General features: G+C 39.3%; 2 protein-coding genes across 3 annotated transcripts in view; one reads left to right on the top strand and one right to left on the bottom strand.

Annotated features, from left to right (window-relative positions):
* Nucleotides 1-15,243, bottom strand: part of LOC133633603 (uncharacterized) — a 34,057-nt gene extending 18,814 nt beyond the window's left edge. For both annotated transcript variants that reach the window (XR_009821799.1, XM_062026178.1), the window contains exons 1-2: nt 15,164-15,243; nt 14,473-14,712 (exon numbers count right to left, since the gene is read on the bottom strand). The gene's annotated coding sequence lies outside the window, so the exon portion shown is untranslated. The remainder of the gene's footprint in view (nt 1-14,472; nt 14,713-15,163) is intronic.
* On the top strand, nt 6,334-8,564 carry LOC133633602 (aerolysin-like protein). The gene is made up of 2 exons (XM_062026176.1): nt 6,334-6,816; nt 8,071-8,564. The coding sequence occupies exons 1-2, from the start codon at nt 6,334-6,336 to the stop codon at nt 8,539-8,541; spliced, it is 954 nt and encodes a 317-aa protein (XP_061882160.1). The 3' UTR covers nt 8,542-8,564.

Below are 15,243 nucleotides of genomic sequence, written 5' to 3'. Positions count from 1 at the left end.
CCCCCTGGGAGGTGAGGGGTTTGAACTCACAACCTACCGATCTCAGGGCGGACACTCTAACCACTAGACCACTGAGTAGGTTATATAGAATATTCTTATCTGCTATAAGTGACCAGACGTCCGAGAATGGGGAAAAAAACCACACACAAACACACACGCACACACACACACACACACACACACACACACACACACACACACACACACACACACACACACACACACACACACACACACACACACACACACACACACACACACACACACACACACACACACACACACACACACACTTTATTACACATTAATGTCTTGCGCTGGTTTGCTTTAGGCATTTGCATTTCATTGCGGAAAGAATGAAGTTCATTGCTGACATTGCAACGGAAATAGAAGCCGAATTGGTCACTGCAGATAAAAAGTTTTATATTAATCTTTATCTATATACATCATCCATCTCTGCGTAGCTGACTGCATGAGCCTGGAAAATGTTACTCTCCCTCCATGGCTAGCTGTCGGTTTCCGGACTCCCACTTTGTCCATTACTTGTACGATTCATTAATTTGACAATATCAATTCAACAATTCAATTTGAGGGAGTTCCTCAGACCTCGTCCCCCCCAAATTCAAGACTCTCATGGTAAAAAAAAATGCATTCTACTATTTTGCCACCACACAGTGGAATGCACTACCAACAGACCTTAAAATTCGAACTTCCCTACTAAATAAATAAATAAATCATGGCTCAGGTCAACCTCGACCTGATCTGAACCAAAATTGATCCCCAACAACTCTTCGAAGCATCAAACAGGTTTATATGTGGTTACAGTGTATGTATATTTTTTCATTCTGTTTTGCACTCTTGGAGTCAACATGTGCATAGTCATGTACATAGTGTATATACCCCCCCCCCCCCACCCCCATTTTCTGTACATATTGTTTTTCAAATCACCTGACATGTATACTGTGTATATGTACATAATTTATCCATTTTTAACGTAAATTGTTATATACATGTTACAGGTTTTATATCTTTTATTATTGAATGTATCAAATTTGATGAATATTTAATGGACCACAATGGAAACAAGCCTTTTGGATTTTTTGTGCCATCCATTTGCCTTTTTAAAGCAATACATGGATTCAATTCTTTAAGATGTCAATAAACTTCTCAATCAATCAATCAATCAATCAATAACTGTACCCACTCGACATCCATTGTGGCCGGTCACTCTGGAAAGGGAGTCCGACATTTGCCATCCCTTCTCAAGGTGTCTTCTTTTTCGCCATCAAGGTTGTTTTTAGTTTTTCCTTGCCCGGATGTGGATTTAGATCAGGTGGTGTCCTTGTGGTCTGTGATTAAGGGCTATATGAATACATGTTTTGATTGATCGATTGATTTGTGGATTAGTGCAACAGTTTGGCCAACAAAAATAAATAGCAGTGGGACCTCTCACATCTAATACACAAGCTACGTGTCTTTACAGCATGCGTTCAAATCAAAGAGATGACTAAACATTTTAGCTATAGATGTTATTGGGAACACTGACAAAGTTAACAATTAAATAAAGGACGAGCGACCATCCCAGAAAACATACGGAAAGACTTCATTAAAAAGTTGTGGCAAGGTTCCCTATACACTGCGTTTTACAGATCACCTGCTGCATGTTTCCGCCTGTCTTTAACACTCTCAGAGTCAAGGCAGGTGAGTGAAAGAGCGACCCGTATTGCGCTTTCAAAACATCAAATGTTTTTCTCCTCCGCTGTATACTTTTACTTTTACAAATACACCTGTCTCCAATATTGTCCACACCTGTTGCAGTCTAATAACAGCAGTGTGGTTTAAAATGCACGCCGAGACTCCACTGAAGTGAAGGCGGTGAAATTAAATAAAACAAAGCGATAGGCTGCAGCAAACTCCCGGAAAAGTTTGTTAATGTTAAAGGCCTACTGAAATGAATTTTTTAAATTTAAACGGGGATAGCAGATCCATTCTATGTGTCATACTTGATCATTTCGCGATTTTGCCATAGTTTTGCTGAAAGGATTTAGTAGAGAACAACGACGATAAAGTTCGCAACTTTTGGTGGCTGATAAAAAAAAGCCTTGCCCCTACCGGAAGTAGCGTGACGTCACAAGCTGGAGTGCTGCTCACATTTCCCCATTGTTTACACCAGCAGCGAGAGGGATTCAGACCGAGAAAGCGACGATTACCCCATTAATTTGAGCGAGGATGAAAGATTCGTGGAGGAGGAAAGTGAGAGTGAAGGACTAGAGTGCAGTGCAGGACGTATCTTTTTTCGCTCTGACCGTAACTTAGGTACAAGCTGGCTCATTGGATTCCACACTCTCTCCTTTTTCTATTGTGGATCACGGATTTGTAATTTAAACCACCTCGGATACTATATCCTCTTGAAAATGAGAGTCGAGAACGCAAAATGGACATTCACAGTGACTTTTATCTCCACGACAATACATCGGCGAAACACTTTAGCTACGGAGCTAACGTGATAGCATCGGGCTCAAATGCAGATATAAACAAAAGAAATAAACCCCTGACTGGAAAAATAGACAAAAAATCAACAATACTATTAAACCCTGGACATGTAAATACACGGTTAATGCTTTCCAGCTTGGCGAAGATTAACAATGCTGTTGATAACGACGCCATTGAAGCTAACTTAGCAATGGGACCTCACAGAGCTATGATAAAAACATTAGCGCTCCACCTACGCCAGCCAGCCCTCATCTGCTCATCAACACCTGTGCTCACCTGCGTTCCAGCGATCGACGGAAGGACGAAGGACTTCACCCGATCATCCGTGCGGTCGGCGGCTAGCGTCGGCTAGCGCGTCTGCTATCCAAGTCAAAGTCCTCCTGGTTGTGTTGCTACAGCCAGCCGCTAATACACCGATCCCACCTACAACTTTCTTCTTTGCAGTCTTCATTGTTCATTAAACAAATTGCAAAAGATTCACCAACACAGATGTCCAGAATACTGTGGAATTTTGAGATGAAAACAGAGCTTTTTTGTATTGGATTCAAAGGTGTACCAATACTTCCGTTTAACTAGTGACGTCACTCGCATATGTCATCATACAAAGACGTGTTCAACCGGAAGTTTAGCGGGAAATTTAAAATGTCACTTTATAAGTTAACCCGGCCGTATTGGCATGTGTTGCAATGTTAAGATTTCATCATTGATATATAAACTATCAGACTGCGTGGTCGGTAGTAGTGGGTTTCAGTAGGCCTTTAAGGCTGTTCTCTGTGAAAGTGCTTGATTTGATATGCACCAGAGCCTGCTTTTTGAATGTTAAAATCGCAGTCGATTACCCTCATTTAGCTGTGGTAGCCAAACTTTTTTTGCAACATAACCTCTATCCCTACGTCATTGTAGTTTAACTGTAATGCTGTTTTATGTGGTAAGTGTGGTTTGTCCTGTACAAGTGGTCATTCACACACTCTATGTACACACTGCAGCTGCACATACAGCCATTCTGTTAGTCACTAATAAAATAGAGGCCAAGCAAAATTATTTGGAAGCGGTCTAGCGGAACAGGCGTTACGCAACTGATAAAACCACAATGAGTAGCATTTAGTACACATAAATCACACCTTTAGCTCAACTGCACCCAGGCTGTGGAATGCTCTCTCTCACCATCTAAGGCAGACCTGGGCATCTTCACTGGTCACTTGGCTTCTTCAGAAGGACAAACACCCTAACCTTGTATGGTAAAATGTCTATTGCCAACTCGTTAATTATTCCTCAATTTATTTATTTGTTTTTGTCATTACCAGCTCCATCACAAAACTTTTTTAAGATTTATGAGCGGAGGGTCTTCGATTTTGTCTGGAACGGCAAACCAGAAAAGATTAAAAGAAAGGTTTTGTACAAAGAGTATGAATATGGGGGCCTGAAACTTCTCATCCTTGAAGCTATGTGTCTGTCTTTAAAAGCATCAATTGTTCCAAAGATGTATTTAAACATTGAGTGGTACACAAGTGTCCTGTTGGACAAAAAACATGTACTGTATCAAAAGAAATTGTATCCTTTTTTACAAGTGATCCCCTCCCAGAGAGTCTGCTGGGAAACATGGTGGGGTTCATAAAGGAAACAATCCACTCATAGTGGTGTTTTCAATTTTATGTGCCAGAAAAAAGAGACGATATTTTGCAGCAGTTAATATGGATGAACTCTAATATTGTAATAGATGGAAAGCCTTTCTTTTGGAAAAATATGTTTGAAAGAGGAATCATTTTTGTCAATGATATTATCAATGAGAATGGTAAAATTATGAAGTATGATGAATTTAGAGCTATGTATGGTGATGCTTGCTCAAGCTTTTCATTTTATCAACTAACTGGAGTAATTGGGAAAAGATGGAAACAAATAATTAATTATGGAACTACCAAATTATTAGTTTGTAAACCTCTAATAAGAAATTCTAGTTGGCAAAAAGGAACTAAAATAAATAGAAAAATATATAATTTTTATTTAATAAAGAAATCTTTGAAGGCTGCCTCATACAACACAAATGGAAAATGGGAGGACTTTTTTGACTGCCCGTTGCCATGGGATGCCATATTCAAACTAATCTATAAAACCACTATCGATGTGCAAAATCGTTATTTTCAAATTAAAATTATTTATAACTTCTTACCCACAGGGAAAATGTTAAAATTATGGAATATGACAGAGTCAGATGATTGCCGATTTTGTTGTCAGGAGCCTGAATCCACCCTGCATTTGTTTTGGTATTGTCATATTGTGTCTTTGTTTTGGGTGGAAGTTGAAAAAATGTGTTTAAGGATTGGTTTGTTTATGAAGCTTAATGTGGTTTCTGTTATTTTAGGAGAGTTCATTGACAATCATGATTTAGTCAATTTAATTATAGTACTCGGTAAAATGTTTATTTTTAAGGCCAAAAACAGATATTCACTTAGTATTACTTTCTTTAAAACATTTATTCAGTATTTTCTAACTTTAGAAAGTTACATGGTTGAAAACGATAATGATGCCAAAAAACATTAAAAAAAAGATGAGAAGTCCTCAAAGGCTTATTTTGAAAGTATAATTATGTTTATAGATTATATGATATCTGTTGTTGTGTTCCCTAATTTGAGTGACCTGGAAATAATCTGGACTGTATGCTTATTTTGAAAATGTAATTTTGTTTATAAATTATATGCAATCTGTTGTGTTCCCTAATTTTTTTCTGTGTACATGAATGAAGGTGTGTGTTGCTGAGTCCGACTTGGACATTATCTGGACTGGGCCTGGTTTAAAAAACCCTTTAAACAAATCTAATATCATTGACAACCTGGTCTGTTGAAGATAAGGCCCTTTTTTAAAAAATAAAATAAAATAAGATAAATAAATAAAAAACATTTTCTTGGATAAAAAAGAAAGTAAAACAATATAAAAATAATTACATAAAACAATAAAAAAATTATACGGCCACACGCAACGGCAGTGCCTTTAAGGTTTATTGGCGCTCTGTACTTCTCCCTACGTCCGTGTACCGCTCCGTAGAGCGGCGTTTTATTTTAGCTTCTCTTGTTCAGTGCTCAATCATTAACAGGCTTTTGTCTCAAAGAGGTTTGCTTTGGATAACATTTGTGAACTTCAAAGACAATTCTACAGAATTTCCTCTGATAAGAAGTCACACCCAGTTGCCAGTGTCCAGGTCTCCATCCAAACCAATCAGATTCAACAGGCTCTCAGGTGATTTCACCACTCCAACCTATAAAAAAAGAAAGTTCCCTTGACTCTCATCATTAGTCTGACCACAGAAGGTCCCTGGACTTCTTACCGGTCTTATATTGTCTGTCCACTCTTCAACTTGTGAGTATATGCACATCTGCTCATTGATGATTCATAGTCTGCTCCTATCAACCTTTCTACATCTATCCTGGTTTGGTTTTGTATTTGTTTATCAAATTTACTAAAATCACAAATGTATTGAACGTCTTCCTCCAGAAGAAGGTCAGATGACTGGACCTTTGTCTAGCCTCAACAACAGGATGTGATTTCCAATGCATGTTAACCCCCTTATTCCTATTAATAGGTGAGTCCTTCACCTTGCGAGCCGCATCTCCAGAAGAACCTCCACATTACAGAAACCAGGCCGTCACTGCTTTCTTGGTTGTGTGTCTCTGGACTATCAGGAAGGTGAGTTGAAAGTGGAGTAGATATCTACCGCCCAGCTGTTAAACAACAGTTTGTTTAACCACTGATATGGAAAATACATTGTTCACACTCTGCTACAGCTCTTCAGGAAGTCCAGTAATTGGTAAATATATTGAAGAACATTTCTCTTTCAGGTTATTAAACATGGCGACTTCACTCCATCTCATTGGTGGACAGGGAGGCTATTCATTTTCTTTACATGGCCTTGACAATGGTGCCACCCTCAAGAAGATTGGAGTGGCAGTGGCCGGCTGGCAGATCAAAGCCGTGCGGGCTGAACTGACCGACGGGCGTGTGCAGACCTTTGGAAATGCGCACACTTTCAGTGAGTTTACGTTCAAACTTGGCGAGCACATCACCAAGCTGTCCCTGTGGGGGAACGGCTTCGGGACACGTCTAGGTGGCATCAGGTTCTGGACGAGTTCTGGACGCGAGTTCTTCGCACACATGACTGACTGGCCCCTGAAGACCGAGTACTCTATCGACGTTGGGTCTGGAGTCTGCCTGGGGTTGGAGGGGAGATCTGGCTCAGACATCGACTGTATGGGGTTCCTCTTCATCAATGCCATCAAGTCTTCTGTGCTAATCAACATGACCTATCCCAGCCTGGCCATGTACACACCCCAGGTGAGTGGTACTATGTGTGGATCACCTGAGTCACAATATGGCAAGATAAGTGCAATTTTATAGTAGGTTGTGTCCAGGAGAGATATTGCCAAGTATTTTTACTATTGCCTATCTCTGACAAAAGCTTATTTTATATCTAAATGTCATAGGGTATAATAGCATTTTGTATTAGCAGTTGTCACAAGGTGTTTTTATAAGAGAAGAATTAAGGACTTGTTTGGATCCCGAGCGGCCTGGGTCGCAGAAGGACGGAACTTGGACCCCCCTAACCTGGTTTTGGGCTAGGGAGGGCGGGCCTTTTTCACGGCTTGGACCCGGAAGAGCTCAGATCATGCAAACCGTTTTATTCTGATTACCACTAATACAAGAACTGGACGTATGCATGCTTATAAGTTTCCCCAGTCAGGATGAGTCATGGTTGCTAAAATCTTACCAAGACTGACTTTAGTGATTTAGTCAGTGTAACAAATTGTTGTGCCTGAATGACCGGCTTTATTTTCACTCTCACATTCCACTTTCCGACGTGCAAATTTGTCTTTAAGTGTATTTGGGATAAAATCGGCATCAACCATCCACCGATGTCATCAGTCACTTGTCAACAAAGTACAAGCTCGGTGTGCATTTTTTACTCAGAAGGTAACATGAAGTTCATTACAGTAAACATAAAAGTGGAACGGCAAAGCGCAAAGAAAAAGAGAACAAGCGGTTGTGTACTCTCTCTCTCTCGGCTGCTTTGAGTTTTTTCTACTGCTCCGAGCGGAGCGCAAACCCAAGGCGCTGGCTTGAGAGTCGAGCGTGCTGACTACTGAGCTAAAAACCCGATCCAGCACCTTGATAAGCACAGAGTTTAAAGGGATGTGCCATGGCTTAGCTCTGATTAGTTCCGCCACTGTGCCCACCATAAAGATTGTAATTTGATATGGGTTTGACAGTAATGTATTACAATAGGTCAATAAAATAGTGTCATATTTCAAAAATTTCCCCCAGCAGATTAATAAGTCTAAGTGTTAAGTAAGTCAAACATTTCCATCCATCCATCCATTTTCTACCGCTTATTCCCTTTGGGGTCGCAATATATCAAATTTAAGTAGGCATGTATGTTTTGTAAAAGCTCATTCGCTTTATCACTTTATAAAAAAGTTTATATTTTCTGTCCTGGTTACTTAATTTTTTTTTGTGTTGACTAAACAATATGCTTATGTTTGTGTTTTCCTGTGTCTTTGTTTGGGGGTTTTGTCTGGTTGTTTAATCTAGGTCAACAAAGAGTACATCAAATCAGTGTCTTATCACAACGGCACCTCTGAGACTCAAGAGCAGAAATGTAGCTACAGCAGATCTGTGACCAAGTCTAACACCTGGAGCACCACCACTAAGATTGAGTCCACCGTCAGCATGAGCGTTTCAGCAGGGATCCCGGGTCTGGTGGAGGTGTCCGGTGGGTTTAGCTTGACCGTGGGAGCTGAGACGACCTCCGCAATGACCCATGAAGAGACCATAACGGAATCAGATGAGGTCAATGTGAAGGTCCCGCCAAGAAAGACCGTGAGCGTTGAGTTGTCAGTGGGACGAGCAGTCATCGACCTCCCCTACTCGGCCACCGTGAAAATCACATGCCTGAATGGCAGCGAGCTGACCTTCGCATCCACTGGCAACTACACCGGTGTGGCTTACACTGCAGTGAATGTGAACACCACTGAGTCTGATAAAGTCATGAATGTTGAATAAGATGCATCAACATCTTACTGTGCACCGTTTTTACGTTGATTGCATAACATTGATTACGTTGATTGCTAATGCAGAGCCATGTGAACTTGCTGAGTGAATGACTGTCACAGATAAATAAATCATCATCATAAAAGTCGAAATAATGGATGCTCTCACTGTGGTTGTTTTATCCTGCGTCTCCTTTGCAGAAATATTTGGTAAAACTGATGGGTTTTTTTTAATTGTTCAAGGGGTCTATGCTGCAACTTGTTATTGTGTTACTGTTCTGACAGCATAAATGCTTCTTAGCGAATTTCTTCTCCTGTTTATTTTATCCTTGTCAAAACTAAACGAAAATATTACACATTGCCATAAACACATTCTGTGGCACTTAAACGACAACAAGTCGATTTAAGGTGACTTCAACATTTTCAATGTGCTGCTAAAGTGGGGTTGCCAACTCCCTGAGAAAAAAAAGGACACTTTGTGGGGCTGGTCAACATGGTTTTTTTTTGTCTTTTTTATTAGTGTGAAAGGAGTTTCGACTATGTGCAAAGGCTGAACAGTGGCAGCTGGACTACTATTCAGAAAAGTCCAATTGCATCAAATAAACCTTTTTGATGACTGACAATCACACACATATTTTTAGACTATTTGACTTTAACCAACATTTCAAATCAATCAATCAATCAATCAAAGTGTATTTATATAGCCCTAAATCACAAGTGCCTCAAATGGCTACACAATCCACAATGACATCCTCAGCTCAGATCCCACATCAGGGCCAGAAAAACCTCAACCCAATGGGATACAATGAGAAACCTTGGAGGGGACCGTAGATGTGGGGACCCCCCGCCCCTGGGCGACCGGTGTACTGGACGTCGAGTGGATCTAGTTAATAGTGTGAGAGTCCAGTCCATAGTGGGGCCAGCAGGGGATCATCTTGAGTGGAGACAAGTCAGCAGCGCAGAGACGTCCCCAACTGATGCACAGTTGAGTGGTCCACCCCAGGTCCCGACTTTGAACTAGGTGACCACTCATCTGTGGTCACCTGATAACCTCTCCATGCAGGAGAGGGGGGCAGAACAGAAAAATAGACGGCAGATCAACTGGTCTAAAAGGGGGGTCTATTTATTGCCTGGAACCTCCAAGCACCACCGGCACAACCCCGGGGCAGACCGTCGGAGGGGGGACGCGTGGCATGGAGCGCTACCTGGACACAAGTCGAGGGACTGATCACCCTCGGCTGGGTCGCCCGGGAGAGGGTGTTTGATTAAGACCCGAAACACCCTATGACCCCGGGAGAATCACTGATGATGTGTCCAGGTTGCACCGTAAGGTGTATTATGAAACCGAAAGGCTAGCGTATACAAATGAGTTTTAAGATGGGACTTAAATGCTTCTAATTAGATTTAATTAGATGTGCAGATTTTGGACTAACACAAATACATGGGAAAGTAATTGTTCAATAATCTACATTTAATGCAAAATAACAAAATGAACAGAATTAAATTTAAAAAATCCTAAATATAAATATTTCCTGCTTGACCTAACAGAATAAAAATAAACATATTTCTTAAACAGACGTCATACATTTAGGGCCTGATTTACTAAGATCCAAACACCCCGCGGTAAACAGCATGTGTATTTTATAAACTAGCATGTACTATTAGTGGGCGTGTTGCATGCGATGTACTGTAATTAAAAGTGGTGCAGACTGCTTTATTTAAATGAGGATTTTGCATGTACTATACGGGGCATCGCCACTGAGACCCTCTCATTTACTGCACAGTCATGTTATTATTGTCCTACCTGTGCCATTTGCTATTTTTTCAAACATGCAGGAGACACTATCACTTTCTGTGGGCATTTTAGAAGCAGTCCAAAGTGCATCTACAATGAAACCACTTGTTATTTTATTTTTTTTACCGCCGAAAGTGTGCTCATAGCACTCCGCTCTGCAAAACAATGAATACTTCAAGATGTTTTTTATACAACAAATATTTCAATATTCTCTATGGAAAAAAACTAACGCCATTAAAAAATACAAACCCTGTTTTCTTTATGAGTTGGGAAATTGTGTTAGATGTAAATATAAACGGAATACAATGATTTGCAAATCCTTTTCAACCCATATTCAATTGAATGCACTACAAAGACAAGATATTTGATGATCAAACTTATAAACTTTATTATTTTTTTGCAAATAATAATTAACTTAGAATTTCATGGCTTCAACACGTGCCAAAGTAGTTGGGAAAGGGCATGTTCACCACTGTGTTACATCACCTTTTCTTTTAACAACACTCAATAAACGATTGGGAACTGAGGAAACTAATTGTTGAAGCTTTGAAAGTGGAATTCTTTCCCATTCTTGTTTGATGTAGAGCTTCAGTCGTTCAACAATCCGGGGTCTCCGCTGTCGTATTTTACGCTTCATAATGCACCACACATTTTCGATGGGAGACAGGTCTGGACTGCAGGCGGGCCAGGAAAGTACCCACACTCTTTTTTTACGAAGCCACGCTGTTGTAACACGTGCTGAATGTGGCTTGGCATTGTCTTGCTGAAATAAGCAGGGGCGTCCATGAAAAAGATGGCGCTTAGATGGCAGCATATGTTGTTCTAAAACCTGTATGTACCTTTCAGCATTAATGGTGCCTTCACAGATGTGTAAGTTACCCATGCCTTGGGCACTAATACACCCCCATACCATCACAGATGCTGGCTTTTGAACTTTGCGTCGATAACAGTCTGGATGGTTCGCTTCCCCTTTGGTCCGGATGACACGATGTCGAATATTTCCAAAAACAATTTGAAATGTGGACTCGTCAGACCACAGAACACTTTTCCACTTTGCATCAGTCCATATTAGATGATCTCGGGCCTAGAGAAGCCGGCGGCGTTTCTGGGTGTTGTTGATAAATGGCTTTCGCTTTGCATAGTAGAGCTTTAACTTGCACTTACAGATGTAGCGACCAACTGTATTTAGTGACAGTGGTTTTCTGAAGTGTTCCTGAGCCCATGTGGTGATATCCTTTAGAGATTGATGTCGGTTTTTGATACAGTGCCGTCTGAGGGATCGAAGGTCACGGTCATTCAATGTTGGTTTCCCGCCATGCCGCTTACGTGGAGGGATTTCTCCAGATTCTCTGAACCTTTTGATGATATTACGGACCGTAGATGTTGAAATCCCTAAATTTCTTGCAATTGCCCTTTGAGAAACGTTCTTAAACTGTTTGACTATTTGCTTACACAGTTGTGGACAAAGGGGTGTACCCATCCTTTCTTGTGAAAGACTGAGCATTTTTGGGAAGCTGTTTTTATACCCAATCAGGGCACCCACCTGTTCCCAATTAGCCTGCACACATGTGGGATGTTCCAAATAAGTGTTTTATGAGCATTCCTCAACTTTATCAGTATTTATGGCCACCTTTCCCAACTTCTTTTTCACGTGTTGCTGGCATCAAATTCTAAAGTTAATGATTATTTGCAAATAAAAAAAATGTTTATCAGTTTGAACATCAAATATGTTGTTTTTGTAGCATATTCTACTGAATATGGGTTGAAAATGATTTGCAAATCATTGTATTCCGTTTATATTTACATCTAACACAATTTCCCAACTCATATGGAAACGGGGTTTGTACTACAGGACACCAAAGCACATCAATATCAGCCCCTTAAGTCCTGTAGCAGGTATAAAATTATAAAATGGTGTTCCTGATTAGACGACATATCTAATATTTTTTTTATTTCTGACTGTCTAAAATAGGGGTGTCCAAACTACGGCCCGCAGGACAAGTGTGGCCTGCCGGCATCTTCAGTTTTGCCCGCGAAACTTCATGAGTAAGGAATCTGGCTGGTGGGGTGCCAACAGCTTTATTCCGAATTTCCGACAGCCTTATTGATGTAAATTCAACACCATCTTGCGGACAACGTGAGTAAAGGGACGACGTTGCGCAGTTGGGAGCATGGCCGTGCCAGCAACCTGAGGGTTCCTGGTTCGATCCCCACCTTCTACCAACCTCGTCACATCCGTTGTGTCCTGTGTGAATGTGTGTGTGAATGTGTGAATGTGGAAATAGTGTCAAAGCGCTTTGAGTACCTTGAAGGTAGAACAGCGCTATACAAGTATAACCCATTTACCATACCTGCACGCTCCCTCAAAACTTGCGACATCTGTGTCATTGTGCTCTGTGACAAAACTGCACATTTCAGACTGGTCTTTGATTGTGGGCACTAGGGCACACCTGTGCAATAATAATGCTGTTTAATCAGCATCTTGATATGCCACACCTGGGAGGTGGGATGGATTATCCTGGCAAAAAAGCAATGCTCACTAACACAGTCTTAGACAGATTGGTGGACAATATTTGAGAGGAATAGGTATTTTGTGTATCCAGTCAAAGTTTTAGATCTGAAAAATGGGAGCAAAAACAAAATGTTGCGTTTATATTTTTGCTAAGTGTATATACATGTTTTTTTAATTATTTAACACTTAAATCTCTTGATCAACTGTCGATATAAAGTTTTATTTTATTTTTTAAATGTTTTATGTTTTCAAAACCCTGTTTTTTATGGCAAAAACAAAATATAAAATAATTTTCCGCCAATTTTTTTTTTAAGTGGAATATTTAATTTGAAGTAATTGGAGTCTTACATCGGTCAATAATTCATAACAGAATTTAATTTAATCAATTCTATTTTTTGAGCAATGACAGTTAAGAAAAATCCCACTAAGATTCCAAAAGGGAAAGTCCCTCTCATAAAAGTGTTAAAAAAAGGTCATACATTATTATTTTTTTAACTTTCAACACTTAAGTTTCAATTCAACGTCCATTATAAGTTTTTATTTTTTCCTGTTTTTATTGTTTGTTTATTGTATGCCCTTACTTATTTTTTTTTTATATGCAAACACAAAATATTCAATTATTTTCCCCAATAAATATTTCAAAGGGGATATTTGGCGGTGAAGTAATTGGAGCCTTCAATAGCTCAATAATTCATAACACTGATTTTGATTCATTATTATTTTTTGAGCAATGAGTTTTTAAAAAAAAATACCACAACATTTTTGGGGATCCAAGAATGTATTAAAAGTGTTTAAAAAAAGTATTACATTTTTTTTTACTTTCGACGGTCAGGTCTCAGTTTACTGTAGACAGAGACGAAAATAAGAGAACACCGCCCTGAGGTAATCTTGGGGTTTTTTTTGGTACTGGGTTTAAAAGCAAATGCTTTGGTCTGTCTTTTAAAAATGTATTTATCCAAATTATTTATTAGTGCAAGGTGGCGCTATAGATCAGAGAGGTGGTGCAGCAGTGTTGGTGTTAATAGTGTTAAAAGCAGATAAGAAGTCCATGAGTAAAATTATTGTGTATAGGCTTAGTTCATGCGGGTCCCCAAACTACAGATCCGGCCCATATATATATATATATATATATATATATATATATATATATATATATATATATATATATATATGTCTTAATTAGATTATCCAAAAAATAGTGCTCGATACCGTGGTAGAGCGTAATATGTATGTGTGGGAAAAAATCACAAACTATTTCATCAGATGAAATAGTCTTGTGATTTTTTCCCACACATACATATATATATATATATATATATATATATATATATATATATATATGTGTGTGTGTGTGTACTTACATACACACACACACACACACACACACACACACACTATATATATATATACCTGCGAAACAGGCCTCTGTGTGTTTTCCTGACCTAACGTGTATATATATATATATATATATATATATATATATATATATATATATATATATATATATATATATATATATATATATATATATACACATATATATATATATATATATATATATATATATATATATATATATATATATATATATATATATATATATATATATATATATATATATATAAAAATCTCCTCACCTGTGGGGTGGCATCTGTCTCATCCTCAAGCTCGGGTCCTCTACCAGAGGCCTGGGAGTTTGAGGGTTCTGCGAAGAATCTTGGCTGTTCCTAGAACTGCGCTCTTCTGGACTGAGGCTTCCGATGTTGTTCTTGGGATCTGCTGGCGCCACTCTCCCAGTTTGGGGGTTACTGGTCTGAGCACCTCCACTACCACGGGGACCACGCCAGCCTTGACCTTCCACATCCGTTACAGCTGCTCTGTACATGTAAATATGTAAGGCTTTAAGGTAGTTGTAGTTCTGAGACAGTAGATGGCAGTAGTGTATAATTAATGGAACAGGACATAGAGTAATTTGGGGGTTTTAATAATTAAACTTCTTGTAAATCTCTGTAAAGCACTTTGAATTGCCTTGTGTAAGACGTGTGCTCTCAATATAAACTTGCCTTGCCTAGGTTCTACAAGCTGTGTTGCATGTAAATTAACGGTAGTAATGTAAAACTCCCAATAGTTAGTATCAAAATAAAATGATCGAAAACCCGTAATTAATAACTGCACTTTGATAAAGTTGGAGACCGACTAGCATTAGCTTGCTAGCTAACTTAAAATGCTAACATGAAATTAACTTCTTTCCCCAATGAGAAACAACATTTCTTCCTCTAAACGTATATAAACACATTGCTGTCTAATCAACAAAGATAGAGTATTCACATTGATTATAAAATCTGTGCTGTCTTTGCACAAAGTGATCGATATTCCACAGTGTCAGTTTGAAACAGGCGGAGGTCCGT

Source organism: Entelurus aequoreus, linkage group LG18, assembly GCF_033978785.1.
Source record: "Entelurus aequoreus isolate RoL-2023_Sb linkage group LG18, RoL_Eaeq_v1.1, whole genome shotgun sequence".
In the NCBI taxonomy this organism is placed as follows: domain Eukaryota; kingdom Metazoa; phylum Chordata; class Actinopteri; order Syngnathiformes; family Syngnathidae; genus Entelurus; species Entelurus aequoreus.
The sequence above is the reverse complement of the archived record's forward strand: the minus strand, read 5'-3'. Positions and strand labels throughout refer to the sequence as shown.

What these genes read in the sequence shown, in the direction of transcription:
- LOC133633602 (XM_062026176.1), top strand. Translation starts at nt 6,334, where the DNA reads ATGGCGACTTCACTCCATCTCATTGGTGGACAGGGAGGCTATTCATTT. An exon ending in TGGCCATGTACACACCCCAG is followed by an intron (nt 6,817 to 8,070) that starts GTGAGTGGTACT and finishes TGTTTAATCTAG; the next exon opens with GTCAACAAAGAGTACATCAA.